Source organism: Corvus hawaiiensis, chromosome 9, assembly GCF_020740725.1.
Source record: "Corvus hawaiiensis isolate bCorHaw1 chromosome 9, bCorHaw1.pri.cur, whole genome shotgun sequence".
NCBI classification, from domain to species: Eukaryota; Metazoa; Chordata; class Aves; order Passeriformes; family Corvidae; genus Corvus; species Corvus hawaiiensis.
This window is the reverse complement of record NC_063221.1, coordinates 16,297,163-16,325,057: the sequence shown is the minus strand read 5'-3', so window position 1 is coordinate 16,325,057 and position 27,895 is coordinate 16,297,163. Positions and strand designations below refer to the sequence as shown.

Here is a 27,895-nt window from a genome sequence, read left to right as displayed (position 1 = left end):
CGGGAAACAAAAATGGCGAGGGGCTGCGCTGGGGCCGGGCTGCCCGTGAGGCGGGTCTGACTGTCCCCCGCCGCCTTCCGCAGCGGGTCCGCGCCCGGGGGGCCCGCTGCGCACCGAGCGCCCGGCCGCACCGCGCCGCGCCGCCGGGGGAGGCTCCCGAGCTCGCCGATTTCCCTGTATGAGGCAGTTGGCACCACTGGAGAGACCGAATGAGGTGAGGGGTGGGGGGGAGGGAGGGGCGGCCGGGCCCGCGCGGTGGGAGGCGATCCCCGCAGCCCGGGCCGCCGGTGCCGCATCCCGGCGCCACGGCGGGGAGCGCGGCGAGGGGCCCCGCTGTGGCGCGGGGGGGGCCCGAGGCCTTGGGGGGAGGGGGAGGGAGCTCCCTCCGAGCGGCCGCTGGCAAGCGAATGTGAGGGGTCAGTGGTGCTTCTCGGTGACCAAAACAAAGGGAGGGAGGCAGCTGGCCGGTCGGCGGCGAGGCCGGGGGTTGCAGCGGTGAGGAGCCATCAGCCTCGCGCCAGCTGGATTTTCATCTTCTCCTTTAAGGATATTGTCCGAGTAGGCTGCGTTCGCTCGAGTGCGAAGAGAGCAGCAGCACAAAGAGGTAGTGGTGCTCGTTGGTAACTTTGTTTGGGGGGGTTTGTGGTTTTTGTTTCTTTTTTTTTGTTTGTTTGGGGTGGGGGTTTTTTGTTGTTGTGTTTTTTTGTTTTTTTGGTTTTTTTTTGTTTTTTTGTTTTTTTCTGCAACGCCTCACCTCTTTAATTTCTGTCAGCCATGACGATTTGAATGTGCACGGTAGGGCTTTAGTCTGCTAAAGTGTGGTAACTGTTGCTGGCTGAAAGCATGTGCAGTAATGCATTTTGATTTTTTTGGTATTGAATTCTGTGGAAAGAATGGGCTGATACCTCTTTTAGTGAAAGAGAACAATATGGGTCTGTGCTGGATGTTCTGGACACTGATATTAGTGTTGAAATACGAGGGGTTGTCATTCATCCATGAGGTATCAGGGTGCTATTAGAAGTCGAGGGCCTGCATAATTAAGTGAAAGGTTCTGCCAGGAAAGCAGTGTAGCCTTATGGTGGTTTCTAGAATTTGTGATAGACCCAGCTTATCATAACTTTAAAGGTCAAACGTAGTAATGGATGATGACATGGTTTTCTCCTGATTTAGAGTAAGGGAATGTGATCAGTGATATACACTCAAACTGCCAAAAGTGTGGGATGGTAACAAAACAGTTTCACTGTTGTTTTTTTTTTTTTCTTTTGATCTTTAGTCAGGTTGGTAAAAGTTAACCTGGTAACGTTTGTCCCTTTTTTTGAGAGCTCAAATTACATTTAATTTGAAAAAAATGAGATTAAAAGAGAGGGGGGGAAAGTTTAGTTTCTGTATTATTAGAATACAGGTTAGTGAGTTCATAGCTTTTCATTTAAAGGAGAATGAGGGAAAACAAAGATTGAGAGTATGAAAGGAGATGCATAATATAGTGAAAATGAGAAGGGTCTTTGCAAGGAGGTACAATCTGTGAAATGTAAGTCTGTACTGAGAGTATAATGTTTTCTGCAGTTAACCCTTATTTTGTCAAGTACAGGTGTGTGGCTTCTCAACAAATTGCCTTTTCTGTTCTGGAAAGAAGTTTAAATCAGATGTAGATGCTTCTCATATGACTTAATATGGCTAGTCAGCAGTGAGTATATGTGTTTTTTAATAGGTGAAAGAGACATGTATTGGTAGTTAGTATGAAGTTATGTTTGTCCCTCCCTGCACCAGAAGATCAGGTAAAAGTTATGGGAAGAGTAGCTGTAACAAATGAGTTCCAGTTAATTCCTAGTAGACAGTGGACTTCTGTATTCCCTGGAGATGGATGTGAAGTAATGTAGAGGCACTAAGGCATATTTTGTGCTCCTCACAAAGAGTTGTGGAGGAGGAAGCTTGGAGATGTGACTAGAAGCCAATATGAATCTTCTCTTAGTTCGTGAATTGACCGCATATTTTGTGCAACTGGCCACTGGCCTTGCTGCAGACTTGGTTTCACCTTCTTTACAGGCCTTCCTTGCTGGAAATGGAGGGGAAGTGTGTCTTTGAGCAAAACACAACAGGAGAAGAATTATAAAACCACAGGTATTGCTGGAGATGTAATCTCCATGGAGGAGTGAAATCAAGAAGCTTAACTTTCTTTGAGAGAAGGAGAACTAATGATGAGAGCATTCCTGATGGGTCTGGACATACTTCATTCACTATCTATCTTCAAGGATAATACTACTTTACTTATGTTTCAGATCTATTTGTTTTTTTAATTCTGTGGAATGCTTATGAAGGTTGCTGTTCTCGTAGACTAACCTTAAAGAAGAAAACTTACCATTTTGGGGTTTTGGTCAGCTCTGAAATCATTTTTCTTCCCCACTTCTAGAGCAAGTCAGCATGTTGTCTGTTATCTCTTTAACTGCTGGGATGTGTGCTCATACTCCCGCAGGTGTGTTGCTGCATGTACTGGAGTTGGGTACTGCAGAAACCCAAGAGGCAGTTGCTGTATTCACAGACGTGCTTAGGATACAATTAAGGGAAATTCTGATTGAAAAGGTGTCCCGTGACTTGGTACCGTTGTTTTCTCCCTGTACCTTCTGCCTCTTCTTGTACAAACACGTGATCGATCCCAAACAAATGGCTCTTGCGATACATGTCTGCCCTGTCCTATTTCCCTGCATACTAAATATGTAGAGAAATATGTTATTCTGTAATGATGTTTTAAACTGTAATGCTTTCACTATTTATATCAAATGGAATTAAACCACTTATTTAAAATTTCTTGAGGGAGAATATGAGCAAGTAAAAACAAAATTACAAATGATTATAGTATTATGAACATGGGAGTACATTTATCCTGGTGACTACCTCTTTTTAACAGTATGGATCAATCATATTAAGGACAGTCATATTTCACAGGGTCAGAGAACAAAACCACAGTATTCTATCTAGATGCTAACAAGTTTTGTGGAGAAGGAAATAGTCGCTTGCCCTCAGTCTTCTGGCTAAACTTCTTTCTGATATGCAACAGACCTGTAGATGTAACTGCTAGTCAGATGAATAGGCTGTGAGGCCTCACGTAGTTTTTATTACCAATTTTTTAGTTCTTAGAAGCAAAATTTATTACTTTTGTCAGGTAATGTGATGTATATACTTCTGAAAGCATGGATCTACTTAAAAAACTCACTAATGAAAAGATATTCTGGGATAACTGGAGTGTTCCTTAAAAAGTCTGACCAGACAGAAGAATTCAGAGAAAAAAAATCATAGCCAAAAGGTAAGGCCCTTTGAAAGAATTAAAACCCTTGCCAAAGCCAACCACCCTATTGGGGTAGTAATGTATTATGTGAAATCACATTTGATTGTCATGGCTAGTATTAGGGTTGACTGGGTAAAGCTGAGAATAAGCAAGTTACAATTTTCATATCATATTGACAAGGAGTGGCTTATACAGAATAGTTACCCTGAAATCATTGGTAGGACAAAGTTGTTCTGCTTTAAATGCTATTTTAACTTCTATCCAGGGTGGATTTGTTAAACTTTGCTCGAGTGGCCTATGAATTGGCTTGCTGCACATTTGAACAAATGTGAACTTGAGTCATGTAGGCCCATCAGACCAGACTGCTTTCAAGAGCACCAAGGAAACTGTGTGATGTTCTTGTAGGGCTCTTCCTTACTATTCCAAGTTGTGGAGAACAGAGCTAATCTGTAATGATTAGAGAATAGTAAATGTTACACCCATCTTTGGAAAGGGCTAAGAGTTCAACTAACCACAGGCTGGTTAGCTTCACTTCGGTCATTAGGGAAGTCATGAAGTCTTCCTGGAGGATGTCTCTGGATGCATGGAAAGGCGATGACTAGTAACAGTCACCAAAGATATAAACCATGGCCTGAACAACCTGACCACCTTCTGTGTTAAAAAGGGCAGGGTTTTTAACATGGGGAGAACCTCGTCTAACCTCAGTTTCAGCAAGGCTGAAGGAAGAGATTGAACATGAACTTCATGAAATTCAACAGATAAGAAAGCAAAGTCCTGCATCTGAAGAAGGAACCCCAGGCTAAGATTGGCTGGGGATCTGACAGAAAGCAGAATGCTAGCCAGCAGTGTGTCCTGGGAGCTAAGGCAAGTGGTATCCTGGGCTATATTAACAGAAGTAGAAGACTGAGGGGCAGTGATAATTTCCTTCTACACAAAACTTGTTAGACAGCATCTAGATAGAATGCTATATTTTCGTGCTCCCACTGCAAGAGACAGCCAGCTAGGTGAGTTTGGTGTGGGACCACAAAGACAGTCAGGGACTGGAGCAGGTGCCCTATGAGAGGGGCCTTAGGGAGCTGGGTTCATTGAGCTTCAGGGAGACATAACTGCAGCCTTCCAGCTCCTATGAGAAAGTTAGTGTGATGCAATTAGTCTCTTCACAGCAGTGCATGGCAGGAGGACAAGAGGTAACTGTGCCTACATTGGAATAAGAGAGATTCTGGTGGGGGAGGGAACATCCCCACTCCCCGGGGTGGCAGCTCTGCAGTGGAACAGGGGCCCAGGGTGCTTTTGTGGCCACCTGGTTTGACCTCATGGTTAATGCTATGCTGAGCAGGAGTAGAGAGTTCCTGAGAACCTTTCTACCCCGAATTATTGTATTTTCCTAAATGCTTAAAACTGAAAGTAATTTTAATAATGTATTTCTTATCCCCCAATAATTACTCTCTACTTTTCTAGACTGAGGGATGCCTAGATTATGGTCCCTTTGCCCTTCTTTGGTACAGTTGGCTTTTGATTGTACTAGCATGCAAAATAGTGTAAAGATAAGGAGCTCCAAGTGTGTTTTGTAGATGTTGTATGGCACAGCACATTGGAAAAGCAATATTCATTTCAGTCTATGAAGTAGTGTAGAGGATAGACTATAAATCTGGATTTGTACTTTATCCTTTGCTTAATAGAAGTTAATGGCAATGTACTACTATAATGGCCTGTTTACATGTAATTGATTTTTTTCTTTTTTGTTTTTTGTTCAATCGACCTGTTCTGAAGTTTGGATCTGGGTTGGGGTGGAGGAAGTTAACTTAAGTTTGACTTGTCATCCTGCTAATTTTGACCTGCTAATTTCTGACCCAGCAGAATCTTTTTATTTGGGGGAGGAGAGTATGTTTGCCACAGTGAACAGATAATGGTTGGTATGAGATCTCATAAATAGTGGAGAAGCTGAAAAGAAGAAATGTGGCTAGGATCCAGCATGTCTCCAGCTGTTAATGTAGGTACTAGATCCAAGTCACAGGCAATGTTGGAAACATGGCTTTAGCTTGGTTATGTGGAGCTGGGTAAACAAGCTAACATTATTACTCTCAGACAAGATTAATTTCCCTCTTCTGCTGTCTTCTAGCTGTGAGCACTTGGTTACCTGGCTTGTTTAGTCACCAGATCTCTTTGTACTTTGATTTGTTTTAAGTATCAGTCAGTGAATCCATAGTAAGGGAAAGAAAACTGAGTAGAAAGCTAATGGAGAAGGCAGCTGGTCATTCCAGAGCTGCTGGGAAGGAAGCAAGCTGCTGTATTGGGTAAGCCATGTGTGAAACTGCCGTCAGTTTTGTGTGTTCTGAGCCCTTGCTAGACCTCCACTCCCCTCATTCCATGTGAATGTTAACTGTCCTGTTTTAAGGAGAGAAGAACAGGCTGCTGGTAGTTCAGTTTTCTCTAATAAAGGATAATAAAAGGCTAGTTTGCAACTTCAGACCAAAAAAAATTGTTATTAATTAGCAATACCATCATACTTCTGGAACTTGAAGTGATTATCTCTAGTTATCATAAGTCCCATCACTATATTTTCCTTTCCTGTGCGATACCGCATTTCCAGTTTTGAGATAGATCCTAAACCTCTGTGAGTTGTCTTAGTAGAATGCTCTGTGTGTGATTTCTAGTCTGAATTCCCTTTTGATAAATCTTTAAAGTCATCATCCCTTCACTGTGATTTCTATTTACCAGGAATAAATGAGCTCTTTGTCCCACATTGAGTTTTCTCAGTGTATTAAAATTTTCTCTTAGTATTCTTTGGGCACTTTGTTGTTAAAACTTAGTTTCTGGAAACATTAAAGATACTATCTGTGCTCATAGGGTAGCTATCGCCTGTTACCATTGCAGCATTTATGAGTCAGGTGGTCCTTCTCAAAAAGTTTCCTGAAAGTGAATGGATTGTCAGTGAACCTGACTACAGTTCAGTCATGCAGTCTGGCAGTGCCAGCTGAGGGAGTTTTTGTCCTAAGCTGCTTGTTTGCGTTTATTCAGTTGTGCTTACGAACCATTCTGTGAAGCAGATCAGTGAACTGAGATGGCTGGGGAAAAAAAAAGCCAAACCTGTCCAAGGGAGCTTTTCTTAACAGAAGTTTTTTCATAGCAGTTGTTGAGACTGAAGGAGTACAGTAGTATGAATGATCTTAAGAAAAATTTGACACTTGGAAGCAAGAATGCTCAGTCTTTTTGATCCTCCAGCCTCTTTGCATCTTTTCCCCCAGCTTTTCCCACTTCTTCCTTCAGTAGGATTGCTGTAGAGGAGTAGAGGCACTAAATGGACACCAAAATTTACTAACTGCTAGTAAAGAGGTTAGAGTTACAAGCAAGTCAAAACAAACGAATTTAATTTTAATAAATAAAATGCTGGGCATAGTAACTGCTTATGGTTCATAAATCTGACTCATTTAGGTAGTTTACTTTGGGAGGCAGTTTGCCATTTCTGTTGACAATTACAATCTTCTGCTTCTGCAACATACTATAAACTAATTCATTAAGTAGATGAATATAAGGTATTCTTCTGTCTGTCTTGCTTGAGAAGACTTCAAGGTGAAAAATTGGTGAGCGTTTTCGGTACTTCACGACATCAACTTCTCAAGAAAAGGTGGAAGTTCATTTCCATTTTCAAACTATATCAGTGTGCAGGCACATTTTACTGACTGCTACCACTAACTTCTGAAAGATTGTATGGGTATATAAGTACTTTTCTTTGTTTATGCATTTTAAGTGCCAGAGTAAGAATACAGTATGACAAACTTAGTATTGAATAATAGATGTAAAGCCATACATGCTGTATGACATTCAGCGTAGCTTGATTGTGCAAGTTAAATGAGGTAAGTTAGATCTTTATATTGGAAAGTATTTTTTGAAAGACAGTGCATCTGTTGGATATTGTGCAATTATAAGTTCTTGGAGAGAAATGTTTAAGATGGGGAAATTGTTATTTCAAGGTTACTAATTTTGTTGGTAACTATAAATAGTACAGTAGGAAGGTGCTATGTAACTTTAGGGAAGACTGGAAAGCAAGTTTCTAGGCAATATGGAACCTTAAACTTCTTGCTTGCCAATTTTGAAATTCAGTTTGCCTTTTAACTTCCAGCAAGAGTTTTATTTTAATGGTAGGTGTGACTTTTGGCATTCCACTACAACAGATAGAGCTGTGACAAGACAGATAGGCAAGTTAGTAACATTTTATGCATGTAGCTTTTACGCTGATCTGCACCACATTTCTTGTGCGGTAGTTCCAGAGGATACTTCAGAGACACCTACTGTAAGTAACTTACGTCCTGCTCATTAAAGTCAACTTGTTAAAACAGTAGCTCTTCCTACTTAATCTCAGTCAAAAACATTGAGGGAATGTTTCCCTGGAGAGAAACTTCCTATCCATGTGGAAAGCAACTGTTAAGCTACTGTCAGCCTATTGTGGTAACTAGCCCTATTTTCAGTCTCTGAGATAAACCATAAACTGCCTCAGCAGGAGCTGCTTTCGTGAGCTGTTTAGTCGTCACTTCTGCACTGCCATCACTCACAAAGAGAGCAGTATGGACAATGGAGAAGTGTCTGGTTTATTGGCTCACATCTTTACTGTGTATCAAGCTTCCTCAGGGTCTGAAGCTGCTATTGTGAATTTATGCTGTTGTATAAGTAAATGTATAGATTCATTTAAGTGTTTTGTGCCAGAAAATTATGCACACTTTTTTTTTGTTATGATTTCAATGGAGTTGTTAGACAAACTTTTGTACTTAAAAGAATGCTTTTGAAGACTATTTTGAGTATAAAGCTCGTAGTTGTTTTTTAAATGGCAGTCTGTACTGTTTATGATAAATGAATTTGTGTCTTTTTGTGTATTCAGTATGAGATCTTTCACACATTTTTTCAAGTACTGGAAAAGAAGAGCAAACGTTCCTCCCTTGTAGCACAAATAGCTACCAATTTCTAGGCTAGCCTAGCCAGGTGAACCTAGCTTTTCCTAGGGTCTTAAACCCTAGAAAAACTTTGGAAAGAAAATTTTTGAACCTCTCTGAGAGTAGTTCTGTCAAAACAGTTGTAAACCAGATGTTAGTACTAAGAAAGCAGAAACTTAGTGTGCTGGGCTGCCGTGCTTTTACTCTATGATGGTAAACCTATTTTGAATGCTACATGTATCCTGTTCCATTTATCAGAGGTTAGAGAAGAGCTGAGGAAAAGCAGCAGTAACTTGAATCAGCTTTTGTGTAAGAAGCAGCAGAATTGGTAAGATTTTTTATCTGGGAAATCTGGCTGGGTGGTGGGTCTGAACACTGTTACTGCACCATGAAGAGAGAAGATGGGAAATGACAGTTTAATTTTCTGATGTAGTGATGAAGGATGTCAGATGAAGTGACAAGGTGCCAGCTGTGAAACAAGCCAAAGGTTTTTGTTTGTTCCTCTGGTCTTCCCTAGTTACCCATCTGAATATTTTTGTATTTGGGATCAAGCAGGACTTAAATTGGTGACCCAGTTGTGCATGAGGATGCCAGAGGCCCATTATAGCTACTCTTACTGCCATATCATTGTTTAATGTCACACTGATTATAAATATCTTAAAGCAGCTGATTTTCTTGTGCCTAACCTTCCTGGTTTAAACTGTTTAATATGATACTTTAAGCCATTACCTTTCCAGTTTTACTGTCATATTAAATGGGAATAGTAAATTCTTTAGAGAGAAGATTGCTTTCTCTTTGAAGCTGTAGAGCAACTTCTTGAATATCTGTATAGCCGTTCTCAAACTCTATGGGACACTGATTAGTTTACTGCTTTTGTTGGTGCTTTGAGATTAATTCAAATGTTTCTGGTGCTGATAATATACCTAAGATATCTTGAGTGAGGTGAAACTGCTCTTCAATCCTATTTAATTCCCTGATCCCTAACTGTTTGCATCCTAGTTACACATACATGTAGTTTCTAGAAAAAATACATTTGGATATACAAATGGTAGCTTTATTACATAGTCTCAAATTCTGGGTATTACTTATGAAGATTCTTCCTTGTGCACTGTCTGGTCTTGTTTTATGATTTTCTATATTTTGCTCTTTTAATTGAAGCATAGTGTTTCATAGGTAGTCTGACATAAAAGCATGTTCACACTTACATATAAATAGACTATATATTGTGGAATATATGAGGAAAAATGCTTATTGATACAAATAACTCACGATTTTGGGTTTCATGTATGAAGAAATGTTGCAAGATCTGTTGTTTTTCCTTCCTTATTATTTTCCACTCTTATTCTAACAGAGAGGAAAATTTATTTTATATAAGAAATTTAACATGTAGAAAGTCATCCTGTGCTGTAAAGCTCTATAGCTATGCTTAGTGGCAAAGCATGATTCTGTGTTGGGCATACCTCAGTTAGTATTTACCTTCAGCCAGCATAATGCTTAACCTGTATTATCCCTACCAAGGTAATGCAGTTAGAATTGGCTTAGGACCTTTTTAGCTTCCTTGGAATTTTAGAAAACTGGCAGTGATTTGAGTTTTGCATAAGTAATCCTGTATTGAATGTTTTTGATGTGTTTTTCAATGCTTCTGGTGATTATGTGAAGAGTCTCTGAGCTAGGAAGTTAGTGTGTCCCCGTTCTCGTTTACATTAGTTGATTTCATAGAATGCTTCTCTTTCTATAAACTTGTCCTTTTCAGATTTTGTACACTTGTATAGTAACAGAGGAACTGCTACTAAAGATGTGTAAAGTCAGAAAAGACGAGCAGGTCTTCCATTACCTGAGGTTCTAGAGTCAGTCATACTGGTATTTCCAACACACATTTCTTTTAACCTAATTCTGGTTACCTCTTCTCTTGCTTCCCTTCCTTTAGAGACTCTACAGCGGTGGGTAATTCACTGGTCCATAAGCGGTCTCCTTTACGTCGCAGCCATAAGAGCTCAGCATCTCTGACCAAGCTGTCATTACGTGATGGACAGAAAGCCAAAAAGCCACTTTGTAAATTTGAGGAAGGTCAGGATGTCCTAGCTAGATGGTCAGATGGCTTGTTTTATCTTGGAACTATCAAAAAGGTAAAGACATTTTTTAACTTCACTGGAGTTGTAAAGTATCACTTATTGTTGAAAATTGCAGTATTATTGTCTCGCTTATGTAGTATGAAATACATTCTTCTGTTTAGTACTTTTACTCATGGCTTCCTCTATATTTCTGTCTTTCAGATAAACAAACTGAAACAGAACTGCTTCATTATATTTGAAGACAGTTCCAAATCCTGGGTTCTCTGGAAGGACATACAAACAGGCAAGAGCTTCCATGAAGTAGTCATTGTTTAGATTACTGTATCTGTTAAAAACGTGATTACATTATATTCTTTTATTCTAAAGAGTGGTATAATTTAATGTGATCCAGGATCAAAAATTAGGCAAGTAAGAAAAAAATATTTTCAAACAACTCTGTCGTTGAAGTTACTGTTTTGTTTTGGGTTGGGGTTTTTTATGTTTGTTATTTTTCACATGTGTGGGGTGGAGAAGACTTCTAAAAATAATCACATTTGAGTTTGTTTAGATGGGGGTAGATTATGTTCTCTGCCTTAACAGAAAACTCCATTTACACCAAGTTTATGTTCTTTGTACTGTTTTCAGTTGAAACAACATGATGTGGAAAGAAACTAAAACCTGGTAAATCTTATGTTTGAACAGAGTTTTGACTTCTAAAAATTTAAAAGTAACACCATAACTGTTGCAGATAAGAAACCATTACAGGTTTTAGAGTATTTGTGTGGTATAAAGAAATGTGTAGTTAACAAGTGAGGCACCTATTGTATAACACCTTTTTGGTTTTCAGACATTTTGATTGTAAATATTTTTTATAACCTAATGCTAATGAAGCATGGATGATAATTCCTTCTGAAAATCCATTACAATTTCCTCATTCTATAAAACCAGTGGAAATCTGCTCTGGTTCTTGTTGCTTCTTGATGTTTAAGCTGAACACTGTCTACCTGAAGGAGAAGCTTTGTATTTGTAGTAGCAAAAAATCAACTGCTTTATTTCTTGAAGCTTGTAAAAAAAAAAAAAAAAAAAAAAAAGGCTGTTCTCCTTCTGTATAGTGCTAGTTTATGATCTGATTCATTTTTTCTAGCTATCAAAACTTAATGAATGAGTATGAGAAAATTTCAAGTTGATGACCCTTATGGGTCCCTTCCAACTCAGAATATTCTGTAATTAAGAAGCTTGTATTTTAATCAGCTGTTACATTGGTATGTGGTATAAATGGAGCAAGACATAGTTTTGTTTCCAGTTTGCAAACTTACTTTTTTCTCTTACCTCTATCTTAACTGTGTGTTTCTGTATGCTTGCAGATATGTGTAAGTAGTAGTAACAGTAGTAATGTTGGATGTTAAGGGTTTAAGGCTGCTTTGGCAGATCTGTCAAAAAGATATGCAAAGTGTGTACATATTTATGTGGAGAGAAACACAAAATAATATAAATACAAAAGATATATTAGTTGTCCAGATAGGTATTTTTAGCCTAAATTTACATTCTTTATTCAGTTACTGATTTTTTTATTGTTGATGTTGAGGAACCATGGACTGCATAGTCAGTAGGCAATATAAAGCCTATAAATATCTGATAGCTTACGATAAGTGATATAAATATTTGTAACACAGTCTGTACAAAGTGTCTGAATATGTTCTTACTAAGAAGTTTGGCTCTGTAACAATGTGTTTCTACAATGCATGCATCTGTAAGTGAAATTATGAAGAAGGCTATACATGTGGTAACTGTTCCAACTGCAGATGTAATCTGAAACAAATCACAATCTCGTCTTTGTCTAGGAGCCACTGAGAGTGGGGAAATGGTCTGTACAATATGTCAGGAAGAGTATTCAGAAGCACCAAATGAAATGGTTATATGTGATAAATGTGGGCAAGGTAACTAGATTTTTTTTCTGTTTACTGCATTTTAAAAGATGTTTTGATTTGTTTCACAAAGGAGGATATTTGCCCGGCTATGACTGACTGCTCAACTGATCTTAAATTTTGTAGCCCTTAGTGGCTATTAACAGCTCAGTGAAAGATGATAATCCATGTTAAAGTGACTAACACCTGTTCTGTAAGTCAAGATTATTTTTTTCTACTAAGAAAATTTAAAAGACCATTTTGAATGTGTTACCAATCTTTTTGTTCAGGTTTTTGGCACTTAATGATGGATAATGCCTTATAGTTGCATTGAAGTTATATATAGTTAATTCTGTGTAAGCTTCTTTTGTCATTTTAATAACAGTTTGGCTGATCATTTTTCATACAGGTTACCATCAGCTGTGTCACACACCAAATATTGATTCCAGTGTGATTGATTCAGATGATAAATGGCTCTGTCGACAGTGTGTCTTTGCAACAACAACAAAGGTGTGTTTCTAGAAAAGAAACGTTAATACATCTCATATTGCATCTTTGTTTTTGAAACTGAAACAATAAAAAGATACGGCATTTTTTTCAGAGTTTTCTTTTAATCTTTGATCTGAATGCAAGTTTCGTATGTTGAGAAGTAATGCTGTTTTTAGAAATCGACAGTGTTTCACTTTTAAACAAACATGCTAGTATGAAAACATAAATGCACGTGAAAGTATTTGACTTGAAAGTTATGAAAACTTGTCTACAATCAAATTAAAAGCTTTGGAAATTTCAGAAGTATAGTACGGTTTTTTGTAAACTGATGTAATTGTTTTGGCCCAGAGAGGTGGTGCGCTTAAGAAAGGACCAAATGCCAAAGCACTGCAAGTCATGAAACAAACGTTACCGTATAATGCAACAGACCTTGAGTGGGATGCAGGTCATAAAACCAATGTCCAGCAGTGTTACTGCTATTGTGGAGGACCTGGAGAGTAAGTAAATGGATAATATGTAAGAACTTTTCTCTAATGCATTTGCAAACTTTGACTCTTTTCTTGTAGACTTTCTTGTGAACTTGTTAGTTTCTGTTGTGTGTATGTGTTAGAAACTGGATGCAAAGTGGGATTTTGAATTCTATATACATTAAATGTCTCACAGCGGGAAATTATCAATTTCTTAATTAATTTCTTTTCTTCTCCCATGAAATATTTTGGTTTGTTTTAATTGTGTCATGTGACCATCACAGATCATCACAGTACGTTCTATAATGAGCAAGAAATTTTTTTTTGTGTTGCTATTGTTGATGTGTTGAGTTTGGATGGAATTGTTTGTTAATAGTCTTGCAGTTCTAGGTGTTATTTTTCTGATGTTAACTCAGCTCTGTCATAAGTCACGAAGATACATGTACCTAGAGATTAGTTTACTAAATTTTGTTGGACTAGACAGCTGTCTGATTCTACCATAGCATCATATCCTGATTTTCAGTTGCTGGCAGGAGAAAGATGGTTTTTTTTCCTCTAATGGTGTTACAGAGTCCTTTGCTGGTTATTTTTTACAAGAAAGGCAAGGAGAGGATTTCTTAAGCAGATAGAGATGAGTACTCTGGTGTCAGCATGAATGAGTGAATGAATAAGGTAGTGTTGAAGTTTTGAGGTCAAGGCAAGTAAAGAGTCCCACAAAGAAGCCAAGTTTTTGAGTGTATAGACACAGGACAGAGCTCTAGTTTGAGAATTTTGAGACTTCAACAAACATCACTGTCAGTTTTGCATGGTTCCTTTTCTCAAGGGAGAAGCTGAAAAAGGAAAAGGTGTAAACTATGAGGTTTCTTTTGAGGATTCAAGTAGTTGGATCCCCAGAACAGATGTTTGTGACTTGATGCAGTTGTGTTGTGCTTTAGAAAATTACAAGGAAGCTAATCTGGTATGTCAGAAGGAGTTTGTATGGAGTTCCTGAATTCTTATTATTGAGAATTATAAGGTGTGGTTGTCAGAGTAAATTAAATGGTTTTTTCTCCTTAATTTAATAACTTAATTAATTATTTTACTAGGCTATCTTTTTCTTAGTCTGTCTTTTCTAGTAATTCATTATGGAAGTAAATGTTACTGAAATATCCCTAGAGATGAGTTTGTTTTATAAACTGTGAAAATCAGTTTGGGTCAAAAGATCTCTTCCTATTTAATTTAAACATAATGAAGAAAGAATTTTCAGTAACTTTTTAAACACATCTTGTTTTTTTCTCTGTTGTTGAAGCTGGTATCTAAAGATGTTGCAGTGCTGCAAATGTAAACAGTGGTTTCATGAGGCTTGTGTGCAGTGCCTCCAAAAGCCAATGCTTTTTGGTGACAGGTAAGAAAATTAAGCTGTACTTTATGGTTGTCTTTATTTAAAATGGGAGGGAAGTCTCACATACGAGCTTTTATTACAGCATCCATAACACAGGAGTATTTTTCAAAAATGAGTTATGTTTTAAGTAGTTTATAAACAAGACAGCCTGTGTTCAGGTGCCAGGAAAATACAGTTCTTCATCTCAGTTGAATGGGGGATGCAGTGGTGGGTGGTGGAGAGGTAACCAATGGAGAGTTGGATTCCAGCTGTTACTGACTTCACTTTGTGTGGAAATCCCTTATACCATAGATGCTGGGAGATGGAATGCTTTAAAGCTGACCCCTTTAGTGGGCCTATTAGGATAAAGGCTCTCGAGTTCCTAGTGTGTAGGTGACTCATCTCTTACACAAACAGTGGACACCATGCTTGGAGTGGGCTGTTGGTGTTGGGTGTGCAACAGTTCCCCGCACTAACAGTGTAAGGCATTGGAGAGAGCTGGAGGCATACTTAGACTGAGGGGAACTCTACATCCTCTGTTCATGTGTGAGGAGTTAGGACAAAAAGAAATGAGAAAGTGCTGGTCTGTGCTTTTATTTTAAGAGGAACTTTGAGCACTTGCAGCAGATGAAAGAGGAAAACTGGAGAAGAGAATCAAAGAGTATTTAATTAATTATTTATTATGATTTTATATAGGAATTTTGCTGGAATGTTTGTATAAAGGAACTGAGTTAGGATGCAGGAATGTATGGGTCCTTAAAATGCATGTTTACGCTGGTGCACAGGTTTTTGCATTTGAGAGATTGTGCTGGGGACATTACAGAGCATCTTCATTGATACAGTCACAGGCTGAGGGACTTTCTCAGGCAGAATGAAACAGTGGTAGCAGGATGAAATTGAAGAAGTACCTTGTATCTGGCCCAGTAGGTATCAGCACAGATGATAGAAGTTGCGAAAGTAAGAGAAGAAAGGGACTCACAAATACCACATGGCTGAGTTTTTCTAGCTTGCTTAATTTCCTTTTTTTCATAATCAGAGTGTTAAAACACTGTGCGTGTGTGTGTATGGACACCCACAACCCAGGCACATGTACATATACATATGTATATATTTTTAGGTTTTATACGTTCATTTGCTCAGTTTGCAGTTCTGGACCAGAATACCTCAAACGTTTACCCTTGAGATGGTAAGTATGAATTTTTAAAAAAAAGGGTGAGTTGAATACATGCTTTGTTTTCCTTTTTGGTGTTTTGGTCCTCTTTGCTAAAAAGGAAGTCTACTTGTTAGCTTGAGCTGTTTCCCGAGTCATTCTTGCTGTGTATCTGACCAGAAATAAGTTTCTTTCAGAGTTTATTCTTAACTGTAGAGATAATTTTGTGATTGCATGCTCTTGGGATTCATTCCTGGGATCATTCAGTGAAGTAACAAACAACTACTCACTTGTTGTATATGTGAAGATTGAGATATCAAAGTTAAGTATTTTTTGCACACTTAGGATCCTGCTGTATTATGTAAGCCAAACAAAGTGAGTACCAGAGTACACATCTTGATACATTTTGTAATAGTTTCCGTGAGGAGTCTTAATGGAACTAATCTGTAATAGAAATTATATCCAATGTTGCTAACAAACACATGGTGGAAATTACCTTGCTAAATGTTAATTCACCAAAATACTTGCATGAATTCAGGACTGATACATTCAAGTATGAATTCAGACTTGCTTACATGTCCCATGGTCCAGACCAGTTTTGGAGTTCGAAAAAATACCATGACAATGAGAGGAGGCAGAAATGAAAGTGAGTTTCAAAACAGAAGGAATCATTTGAAGAGAAATTGCAGGAGGCTTCATGGTGTGTCTGGATTGAGTATTTTTAAGTTGGGCTTCATGTTCCTCCAACTGTATCATGCTAATATCTTTTCTACTAAATTGTTTCAAAGGAAAGCAATTGGAAGAAATATACTTGTTTTCTCTGTTTTTTTTTATTCAAATATTCTAGGGTAGATATAGCACATCTATGCCTTTACAACCTAAGTGTTATTCATAAAAAGAAATATTTTGATTCGGAGCTTGAACTTATGGCCTACATTAATGAAAACTGGGATAGATTGCATCCTGGTGAGGTAAGTAGGTAGAATACCCTTTCTTGTTCTTAAATCACAGTGCATACACATGTCCTGAAAGTTAACAACCTATGAACTGTTTTACTCTGGATGTTAAATCCTTTAGTACCTTAAATCTGGTAATCCCAAATAATGAAAAAATTTTTAATTTCCTTGCAGAAATAGAATGGTTTTTAGGTGGTGTATATTTTTCTAAACTGTAAAATTTCTTCAAGTTATCTATGCAGCTAATTACTTGCATAGCAACTTTTCATTACTTAACTGTTTATTCTGTTGCATATCTACCTTCTCCTTTAATTTCATAATTTTTTTTACTACTTTGATGTTTTCATGTGCCTGGACCAGAAAATCTAAATGTAGAATTGAATGCAGAGTATATTGTGTATGAAGATGACAGTCAAAGTCTCTAAGGTGTAACACATTATGTGTTAAATACTGTATTCAAAAATTTCTTCTTTCCTTCCTAATTCATACAGTGGGGGTGGTCAGTTTGTGTCCAGGTCTAAAAATTGTTTTGATCCTTTTTCAGTTGGATTCAAAATGTTTTGGTTTAAGTTCATTACTATACTGATTATTTTCCCAGCTATTTGATTACTGGGCATTTATCTTAGCATTAAAAGAAATCCATTTACTCAAGCAGATTCTCTTTATATTTAACTAAGAGGACCAGTGTTGATCTTTGTTTCTGCATAAGAGGTTAGATGCAAAAATTTATGATTTCAGTTCAGATTGGCATACTGCTAGTCGAGTAAGTGCTTTATTTTGTGCATGAAAATTGTTTAGGGTTTTGAAGTTTTTTTTAATACATGGCATATAATGGGTTGAAGTTTTCTAATTATGAGAAAATCCTGCCTTTATACTTCTCTACAGTAAATTCATTTATCTGTAGTCCATTTTTACTAGCACACACAATTTGAGAACCAAGTGTATGTTCGTGGTTTAAATGAGTAATTATTTTTCATAAATAATGGGAAATAGTTTAAACATATTTTAAACTCTCAGTTTCAGTAGTTTGTTAGAATGACAAGCATACACTAAAGCATTACTAAAAATTAGTGTCATGAATACATATCTGGTTTACTTTGGTATGTACGGCGTCTTTTACCTAAGTCATATAAAATCCATAAGTCTGTCATATCAAGTCTTGAGCCTTGATTAAGATAAGGCTGCACACAATGTAATTCTCACATCATCTTTTCAATAGAATGAATGTTTTAGCTATCTTATTGTATAGCCTAATAAGTATGTAAGCTGTTTTTAATTTTGAATTTTGTTTTTCTTAGTATTGAGGGAAATGTAGAAGTAATTTGTTTGTTCATTTAATGTAATATTCTTTAACATAATTTCATGTCAGACTGGCTGGTCAGGGCAGTGGATGAGGAGAGTGAAGGTGTCATTAATTTGGAGCACACGTCATTTTGAAGAAGTTGAAAGGTTGCAGTCCTCTCTGTGCTCTTCCCCCTTCTGCTTTCAATCCATCCATGCTCAATCTGTGAAAAATATGCAACTAAGGGGGAGGAAGGAAAGGGCAGATCCAAAATAAATTAACTCACCTCTTTGTGTTGTTTTCAATTCTTTAATATTTCTACACCTTCAAGGAAACTGCTAGTTTGAAGTCTGAATGCTGCGTTTTTGTAGGGCTAGATTTTGAATAAATTTATACAAGCTGTATTGAGGAAATTTCAAGATTTTATTCTGAAAAGATTTTAAATGTCTCTCATGAAGTTGGCAAAAATTATCTTGAAAAATCTGACTAACTTTGGTTAATTAGGGGAATGAGGGAAACAGAAATTAATCACAGAAATAATTGACATGTACCATATAATGATTTTAGGGATTTTGTAATCTCCTTAAATTGCCGCTGTTAGAAGTGACACTTTAGTTTACTTCTCTACCTATTCATACTTGAGTAAGAGGAAAAGGGTTTTAGCTGTAGGTAAGATAGTGGTAAATGATGGAGTTATCAGACCTCCTAAGCCAGTAGTTTTTAACATGTTATTCTTTAGAATGCAATAAATACGTGGCAGTTTTCTCTAGTTTAGTGCTGCAGAGTTGCCAGACCTCTGGATAGCATATGGTGAACATGGAAAACAGGTTGTTACTTTCTTTAGCTAAAACCACTTGAATACCTTCCTTAGCTTTAGCAGTCAGGTAGACTGCCAATCTTGCTCAAAATTGGTTAAAAGGTTGGGGTTCTTGAGTCTATTTACTCAATTATTTAGCTGTTAGCACAATGAATTCTTTTACCTTTTCTCTGTGTCTTGTTTGGTGAGAATTGTATTCTTTAGGAATTATCTGGTCATTGTTGGGTTTTTGTTGGGTTTCTTTGAGCTGCCAGTGTTGTACAGTCTGGTCCTTAATATTCGTATTAAAAGTGAAACTTAAACTGTTGTCGGCTCTATAATTAAAGGTAAATTTACAAGTTTTGGCATGGCAGCTGGAGATAATAGTCATTTTGCTGGAATTGAAAAGTAGATGTATAAATATAAATGTAAACAATCTTATTTTACATTCTGTTACATAAATGTTGTATCCATTTTGTAGTTGCCGCCATACTTGTTCTGCTTTTCTCTGTAATTCTTCATGCAATTTTTTCAGAGAGAAGATTCCATGTTTTGAAAGCTTGATAGGGACTAGTTACTTCAGGCTTTGGTGAAAGGAGGGAGGTTAGACTAGGCCTTAGCAAAAGGGGCATGAAAATAGACCTACTGGTTTGGGTTTTTTTAAAATTCTAATAATTTTTCTGTATGTTTTCCTTTTTTTTTTTTCCCTTATCAAATTGAGTAATATAAAAAAATGGGAATTGGGTCCTGTGGCAGGATTTTGGTTAAAAATTATCATAAATAACTAAGTTCTTTTTTCAATACAGTTATCTTCTGTTTGCAATCTCAGTTAATTTGGGAGTACATACAGATGTTTTTTGTTAGGAGTCTCGGAAGGACAATCTAGTGTTACGTTCCCTCATTACACTAAATGTTTTCGAGGTATTATTCTTGTACTTCTTAAAAGTGAAACTCATTCAATGGTCTGGTCTTGGTCTTGGCATTAATTCTGTGGATGTAAATCACAGAATATATAGGATTATGATTAATATGCAACCACAGCATTTTAAGTACTTCACATTCAAATCTGTAGTTACAATGACTCAGAGTAACTGGGATCTTTCTATTACTAAAGAATTTGACAGCTTAAATGACTTCTTAATACTTCACAGCTGGCAGACACACCAAAATCTGAAAGATATGAGCATGTCCTGGAGGCATTAAACGATTACAAGACTATGTAAGTTATTGGTACTTTTGGTTTTAAATGTTGGTTGCCTATTTAATCTGACTTAGGTTATAGTTTTTAATCTATGTAATGATCACTCTGGCTGTAGATAACGTTTTAAATTTTAAATACTGTTTCTATTTCAAACTATAGCATCACGTGACTCTTTTGATTGGGACCCAGACTATGAGAAAAAATTGTTTTAACTTCCATCCTCTTTCCACTTCACATTCTGTTTTTGAGAGGGAGGATTGTGATAGGGTTAGAGAGGGGAGTAAAATAGTGTTTGAATGAATATTCTCTTTGCGTAGTTTTGTTTTGCATGTACACTGCTATTTTAAAAGTTGCTTTCCCTGGTATCAGAATTTTAACAATTAATTGAACATCATCTAGGTTTATGTCTGGAAAAGAAATAAAGAAAAAGAAGCATTTGTTTGGCTTGAGAATTCGAGTTCCTCCTGTGCCACCGAATGCTGCTTTAAAGGCTGATAAAGAACCAGAAGGAACTTCTCATGAGTTCAAAATTAAAGGCAGAAAGTCTTCTAAACCAATCCCTGATGTGAGGTAAAATAACCCAGTCATCCTAGCAGTGTTGTGGTTAATTGGGGCTACTTTGGGTATTTTTTGGTGCCTGCAAAAAAGGCCTTTTCTTTGTAGAATGGGGTTTTTAAAAAAATAATTGTAAAGGTGGATTACTTTTAGGAACAAGGTTTTAGGACAATTGTAGTTAACTTTCTATAAGGATTCTTATAAAAAAATCGACATGAGGTTTAGCAGTAAGAAAATAGAAAATGTCTCAACTTTGCTGTCATTTGGGAAACAAAACCTTTTGCCTTACTGGATCTCTTAAGCAATAATTAACTAGAATTCTAAATAGACAGTATTCTGTGAAATAGTAGCTTGTATTGGTAAATGTGCCATCTTTTTCACTAAGAGTGATCATATGAATAAATTATATTTAACACTTGTTCATTCCTCTTCAACATTTGGGAATCAGTAATGTCCCTAGAAATACCTTGACTCTGTTGATGTTATTACAAAAACAAAACCACGTAGCTTTTTACCTGCAAATTTTGGTTTGCCAGAATCATCTCATTTAATACAATGTTTTAGAAATCAATATCTAATTGTATATTCATTGCCGAAGGAAGATATGTATTCAGTGAAAATTATCATCAATAATACAGAATAAAATACCAATTTTCTTCTAGGGAATTAAGTAATGGTATAGAAAGAAAGGGGAAAAAAAAATCAGTAGGTCGTCCACCTGGTCCCTATACAAGAAAAATGATTCACAAAACTCCAGAGTCATCTCCTCTGGTAAGGATATTTCTTCCCCCTTCCTCCCTTCCTTCTAACTGCATCATAAATGTTGAAGAAAAACATAACAAGTTAACATGAATTTATATTCCCCCACTTGCTCTCAAATAAAATCAATTAAAAAATCAAGATTTAAGTTGAAGTACCTTTTTTTTCCCTGTAGGATAATGAACCAGTTCCGGTGATAGAGAACCCAGCCTTGGAATTACCCTGCACTGTTGGGTAAATTAAAAAAAATACCCCTCCCATAAAGCATTATAACACTATGTAATTTATATGTTTGCTTCTGAAAGGTCAGCTCAATTTTTGATATAAGATTATTTTTTTACATGGCAAACCTGTTATCTTGCAAAACAGGAAATCTGATGGAACTGCACATTCATCCAATACCTCAGATGTGGAATCCACAGGTGCTGCCAATATGAAAGAAACTACCTCATCTAGCATTTCCAGACATTATAGGTAACTATCCTGTTATGCTATCTGCTATAAAGATAAGATTTGTAGTGCATCAATTTTGATAAAATATTCTCAGAGTAGAGCTATAAATTGCGTGCGGAAATATAAAGAAATAGGATGAATGAAAATTAGTCTTTAATAGTTCTGCTTACAACTCACAGGGTGAAGATTTTTTGGTGCTCACTAACCATTGTTTTTGATGTAAAATAAGTGGCTAAGTTACATTTACTGAAAAGAATTAAACTGTGTAAACGTTTGCTGAGCTTAGTTTTTCTACTAGTGGTCACAGAAGAACTGATGTGTACTCTGAATTAATTTTAGCAGCTTTTGTTTTTGTAGGTTTGTGTATTCATGTTATAAAATACTAAGTATGCTGTGATTTTTTTACAGTCAATAGAGCATGGAAAAGTTTTGGCACAGTCTTTATAAATAAATTATTAACTACAGTCAGTCTTCCTGCAAGTAAATTGTTACTTGAACTTTTCCCCCTCTCAAGTTCAGCAAATATAAATTTCTCTTTTATTGAGGTACATGGATTCTACTGTTTTGTCTCCCCTTTCTGGTTCATGCTATTAAGTGCTTTCATGAGTAATTTTTGTATGCATTAGTGATATAAATAGTCAGTTTTTAAAAAGCTCATGTTTAATTTAGAGTTCTGAAATTGTTACCTAAGTGCCATACTTACAGTTACCTATCTGTGGGCAATAAGTATTTTATGAGTGAAAAACAACTAAAATTATTACATGAGTGGCATGGAAATAACTGATGATACAGCATACATTTTGAATTTCCTTGGAGTTAATGCTGTGGGTTTTTATTTTCAATAGTTTATCTGACTCGAGAAAAAGGACTCGTACAGGAAGAACTTGGCCTGCTGCAATACCACATTTGAGGAGGAGAGGCCGCTTTCCACGAAAAGCACTCCAGACTCAAAATTCAGAAATTGTAAAAGATGATGAGAGCAAGGAAGACTACCAGTATGATGAACTCAATACAGAGATACTTAACAACTTAGCAGATCAGGAGTTACAGCTCAATCATCTAAAGAACTCGATCACTAGTTACTTTGGTGCAGCAGGTAGAATAGCTTGTGGGGAAAAATACCGTGTGTTGGCTCGTCGGGTGACACTTGATGGAAAGGTGCAGTATCTTGTGGAGTGGGAAGGAGCAACTGCATCCTGACTGTAGGACTGAACATTATGTTCACTGCACTGTCATCTGTAAGTACAGTTCATAATGCAGAGCCACGAGAGAAATGGTCTTTAAATGTGTTTCTCAAAAAAAAAACAAAAAACAAAACCAGTTTAGCCTTAACATGTAATTGTTATCATTACAACTCTTGTGATAAAGACTTATCTTTTTAAAATCTGATCTGAGACTTTAAATTTTTTTATCTGAACATTGTTAGATTGTTTTAGGTTGGGATATTTTGGGTTACAATTGCTTAAAAATGTGCATGGTGTTTAAAAAAAGATGACATTCTCTAGAGAACATTCCATGGATACAGTTATTGTGATTTAGAGAAAATATTATGTAGATAGCACAAATATTTGAAAAATCTTGGTTTGTTTTCTTACCCAAATGTTTGCAGAAATGTATTTCTATTTCAATACTTTCTAGCTTTCATAAGTGCAGTGTATATAATGCCTACTGAAGACTGTAAAATACTGAAGTTTTCTTTCAAACAAAGTGTAAAAAAAAAAAAAAAAAAAAGAAAAAATATATTGAGCCTGTAAATTGCTCTGTGACCAGACTTCATTGTCTTCTTAATATATTCTCTGTGTGTGTGCGTGTGCGCGTGTGTGCGTATATACAGAGGTGTATATGCACACACAGACCTGGGCGTGTATATAGATGTGTGATTGTGACCTATGCAATACAATTATGGGATCGGTCAGCTTCTGAGAATACATCCCATAATTCTTTTTTCAGGAATAGTTGCCAGTATTTACACAGCAGCATTTCTTCTCAGGCTTATTGGGTGCTGTTGCTTTTTATGTACTAAGGAAAAGTGTCCAACCAGTGCAGCATGTTCTGGCAATGGGTGCAGTCATTGATGTTTGTGTGCTCTACATTCCTTTATTTTCTGTTTGAATTAACCATTAAAAGATAATGCAGGATCTGAAGATTTTGAAATCAGTTCTACTGGAAATAACAATTTGAAAGTTCTTGTGGCACTCTGATTGTAAATTTCATGTCCCAGTTACAAAGTATGTTGACAGGAGTTGTGCAGGATTTCTACATATCTGTAGAAACAGTCATATTTTGATAAGTGTAGTATGAACGAAGTGTATTATTGCACAGGGTCAACAAATGTTGCCATTTGAAGTAACATTACTGATTTTATTACAACATTACCTCTTTTGTGTTTATAAAATGTACCAAGTTTTAAATTGATAAGATTATTTTACTTGTTAAAAAAAAGTCAAAAAGTCTCTTGCCAGTATTAGATGTTTTTTCTTTGTCTGCTACTTTTGAGGGGGTTTTAGCCAAAGAGTAAACAGAAGAATATTTTTACTTTGGTGGTTATTCACTGTACTGTATAAGGTTAGTTTTCTTACATGCTTACAGTTTGCCACCAAAATAAAATTCTGTAACATTAACAAGTGACAGAGTGGTTTAAAGTGTACTGCCTGAATTAGTACTTATTTATTCCATTACTTGGTTATTTGACTTTTTCTGCTCATCTTGAACATCTTGAAAAGGTGATCTTTTTTTTGTCACCTTATAGCCAAAGGAAGCAGAGAAAGCTTTTTATCCTGTGCTTGGCTTATGGCTGGCTGGGTTATATTAGCTTTATAAAAATGCTAATTACAAGCTCCCACTTCTGTTTACCTTCACTAAAATGTGTGGGTTTTTTCCTCACACCCTCAGCTATTAATTTAATGTTGCCTTGCCTATAGCTGCAATATTTTGATAACACAGCAACTTCATGTTAATTTTTGAATGTTTATATCTTGAGATAATGCAAAATGTAAAGCCTTTGTAACCTTACTCACACCATCTGTATTTGTCTTTATTGTTTCACTTTATCCAAGTCCTTTAATTCTAACTGAACACCAGCAGTATTTTTCATAAAGATTCATTTAATGATAAATATTGGAATGTACTTGGGGACTTTAGTGGGGGAGGTGTGGGGAGAAAATATTTGTCAAAGCTGTCCATAGACTTAACTATTGTGAATGTCATTTCATTTTATTATGGTGGTTGACTTAACTCTGATGTTCAGTTTGTATTTTTGGAATTGCTTTTTTCTTAGAATTAAAAGACCAACATTAAATGTGTGTATTTTTTGAGAGAGAAGAATGAGTTTTGATTCTGTACTCTTGTGAAGCACATATTTGGTGGCATCCTCTCATCCATCATTTCCCAATCTCTAGCTTTCCTGTTCCTGTCCTGGAGACACTTGCCCTGCACATAGACACTAACTGGTGTTCCAGCTATGGTTGAGGGATGCTTTGTTACAAGGTGTCATGTACTGGAAAATGCTGCAATAGTGCTGCTGAAGATAGAGCTAGAGTAGTAATTAAAGCACACCTACAAATGCCTTTCTCATTTTATGTGAATTTCATTGTATGTAGTAGTAGTGGTGTGTCTCAAGGAAAAAGACAAATGTTGCTGTATGTAATGATTTCATTTTGGTATAACTCGATCATTGTATGTATGCATGTGTGTAAATATATGTAATTCAACTTTGTTGTGGTCACTGATTTAGAACCATTTCTCTGTGTATGATATTTAATATTTTTCCATTATGTTTTATTTGTATTACAGTAGTGTTTAGGTAGGAGAAGTCTCTTGTGACAGTTCTAAAAATATAGGTATCGCATGAACAAGACAGCAAAGAAATAATGGCACAATACTGGTCAGAATTGTAAAATAAGCATCATAGCAAACTATTTGTCAAATCATTGTTCTCAACAAAAACTTCAGCAGGAATTTTGAATAAAACTATGGTTTTTCTATGCATAACAGGCATTTTGAAAAATCTCTAAGCATGATACATGAAATGCAGGTCATTATTTTGATTTAACATGAAGACAAAAAAAGGCCTCGAAGGTGAAGAGGAGCACTTTGTCTAGGGAGAGGGGGCAAAGATAATTTAATAAACAGAAAAATGGTTTGTCTTTGGAACATCCTAAACATCCTACTAAAGTGATCTTTAGTGTTGTATTTTAAAAGGAAGTTGGTGAATTGGGATGGAACACTCCAAGGCTGACCATGGAGCAGTAGTCAGTGATAAGGATAAATTGGACAGAAGCATCAGTTCTGTGCACAGAGTGAAGAGGATGAGTCTTGCAAATGCTACACAGGTAATATGTTCAGGCATGTCTCTAGTTGCCTCATATCTGTCTGAATGAAAAATAACCCTCCAGTTAAGGGCATGATGGGAGAAAATTACATTTTGTACAAATAGCAAAAAAGGTTTAGGATGCTGTCATTCTGTCAATGTTGAACTTAAACTGATGGCTAAACACCCATATGGAGGTGTCATATCTATTGATACCCAAATTTAGTTAGAAAAACATATTAATGCATGGGTTAAACATGGGAGTTGTCAATGTTTTTAGAAAAGTTAGCTGTTGGGTATTTTTATTTTTTTTGTAATTTGGATCATCTATAGGTGAGGTGTAATGAAGACATGGGAAAAGAGTCTCCTTTGGAGTCCCTGAAGGAAGTTGGAGGGGGGAAACAACTGTCTTTTAGCAAAGATCGTGCAGGACGATAGAAAGTAAAGCAAAAGACCACTATAAGCTGTGCACAGTCTGAGAATGAGCTTGAAATTTGATGCTTTTGCTGTCTTTCAGTTTTATTATTCAGCAACAATGAAACAAGATTTTTGTATTGTCTTAGTGTTTTAGTATTTTGCATTTTTGAATCCCTTAATGTTCTCAATTAGCTCATCTCTGCTATTTTTTAAATCAGATTTGTACATATTCATCATTGAGATCCATATACTGTAATACCAGCAGTTACTCTGGTTCTCACTAGTGCCAAAATACTTGCTTGCAGATACTAATTTTTCAAATACAGCTGTAGTTCATACCATTCTTTTCATATAATCTTTCTTCTAATCTGTTTACTGATACTATTTCACCAGTATGTGTTTTTCTTTCACTTGATCTAATTTATGTTTCCAGCTTCTCAATTTGACAATATTCCATTTGCTTCCCATTGTTAGCTACTTAGTGTTTGGCACTGATTGACTTCCATATGGTTTAAGTTTCCTAGTCTTCTGTTTATTTAATGTTCAATACAGTACCTTCCAATCCTGATATCTGCAGTTTTACTCTTTAACAAGCTCATTTACTTCAAAACCTGCTTTAAAGCAGGAAGCTAATTGATAGTTCTGTCTTGCTCTAAATAAAGTTTTTTCTGTAAGCACCATTTCCAAGTCCTTCATTTGTGCTTTGCCATTCTCTAATGAATATTCACAAAACTTGGGTATTGTTGCATTCGCTTGTGTCAACATCTAGTGGGATAGTTACTGCTTTGCTATGTACATGTTTTTCTCATTCATGAGCATTACTTACGTTGCCTACTTTGTTATTTGGTTCCTCTAATTTGGTATTCATAACTTCACAAATTGGTTGCATGCTAGCAGAGACCCAAAAGCACTAAGGGTAAATTTCTAGAGATCATCAAGAATAGTTGGAAATTGTGGGAAAGGGAATTAATGAACAACTGGAAAGGTTTTAACTCCATTAAATCCTTCAGCATAGAAGAAAAGGACTTTAATTAGATGTTTAATTTTGGGTCCCTTAGCATAAGGTTGAAATGTATAGATATGTGCTTCTAGAACTTTTCTTTTGGCAACTCAGTGCCTTCCTTATGCACCTGTATTCCAATTTAGCAGGTAGCAGATGGAGAGCAAGGAAGGATGTTTTACTTCCAGAAACTTGGTAAGTACCAAGGGAAGAAAGGAGTTTGGCAACAGTATGGGTTCCAAGTCTCATTAACTGTTGTAAACTATAGCACTAGACAGCATGAGAGATGTAATTCAGATGCTTCTGGTGAAACTTCAGCAGTGTAGGTGTGCTTACTACTACTTCTGAGTTTTTTATCATTATCTTATTTTTTTCATTATTCTATTACTATTTTATTATCTTTACCTTTGATAAAAATCAGGTTATGTTATATGAATTGTTGGTTTTATACAAAACGGTATGTAGCTTTTGATTGCATTTTAAATTTCTGTAGTAATTTGTGTAAATTGTGTTTACTCACCTCTGTACCTCACTATTAATA

General features: G+C 36.5%; 1 protein-coding gene across 2 annotated transcripts; it reads left to right on the top strand.

Moving 5' to 3' along the window:
• Positions 1-27,034, top strand: MTF2 (metal response element binding transcription factor 2). Of its 2 annotated transcripts, none has more exons than XM_048312427.1 (15): positions 1-214; positions 10,133-10,331; positions 10,479-10,560; positions 12,098-12,193; positions 12,570-12,670; positions 12,998-13,146; positions 14,405-14,500; positions 15,594-15,662; positions 16,474-16,597; positions 19,812-19,879; positions 20,261-20,431; positions 21,079-21,187; positions 21,351-21,409; positions 21,545-21,649; positions 22,474-27,034. In XM_048312427.1, exons 1-15 carry the CDS (start codon positions 210-212, stop codon positions 22,826-22,828), a joined length of 1,788 nt encoding a protein of 595 aa, XP_048168384.1. In that variant the 5' UTR covers positions 1-209; the 3' UTR covers positions 22,829-27,034. The 2 variants fall into 2 exon arrangements, with proteins under 2 accessions (XP_048168384.1, XP_048168385.1); XM_048312428.1 differs by lacking the exon at positions 1-214 and adding an exon at positions 559-604.
• The last annotated feature ends 861 nt before the right edge of the window (positions 27,035-27,895 follow it).

Coding starts and splice junctions, on each gene's coding strand:
- MTF2 (XM_048312427.1), top strand. Junction 10,561..12,097: donor CTGGAAGGACATACAAACAG/GCAAGAGCTTCC, acceptor GTCTTTGTCTAG/GAGCCACTGAGAGTGGGGAA. Junction 14,501..15,593: donor CCAATGCTTTTTGGTGACAG/GTAAGAAAATTA, acceptor ATATATTTTTAG/GTTTTATACGTTCATTTGCT.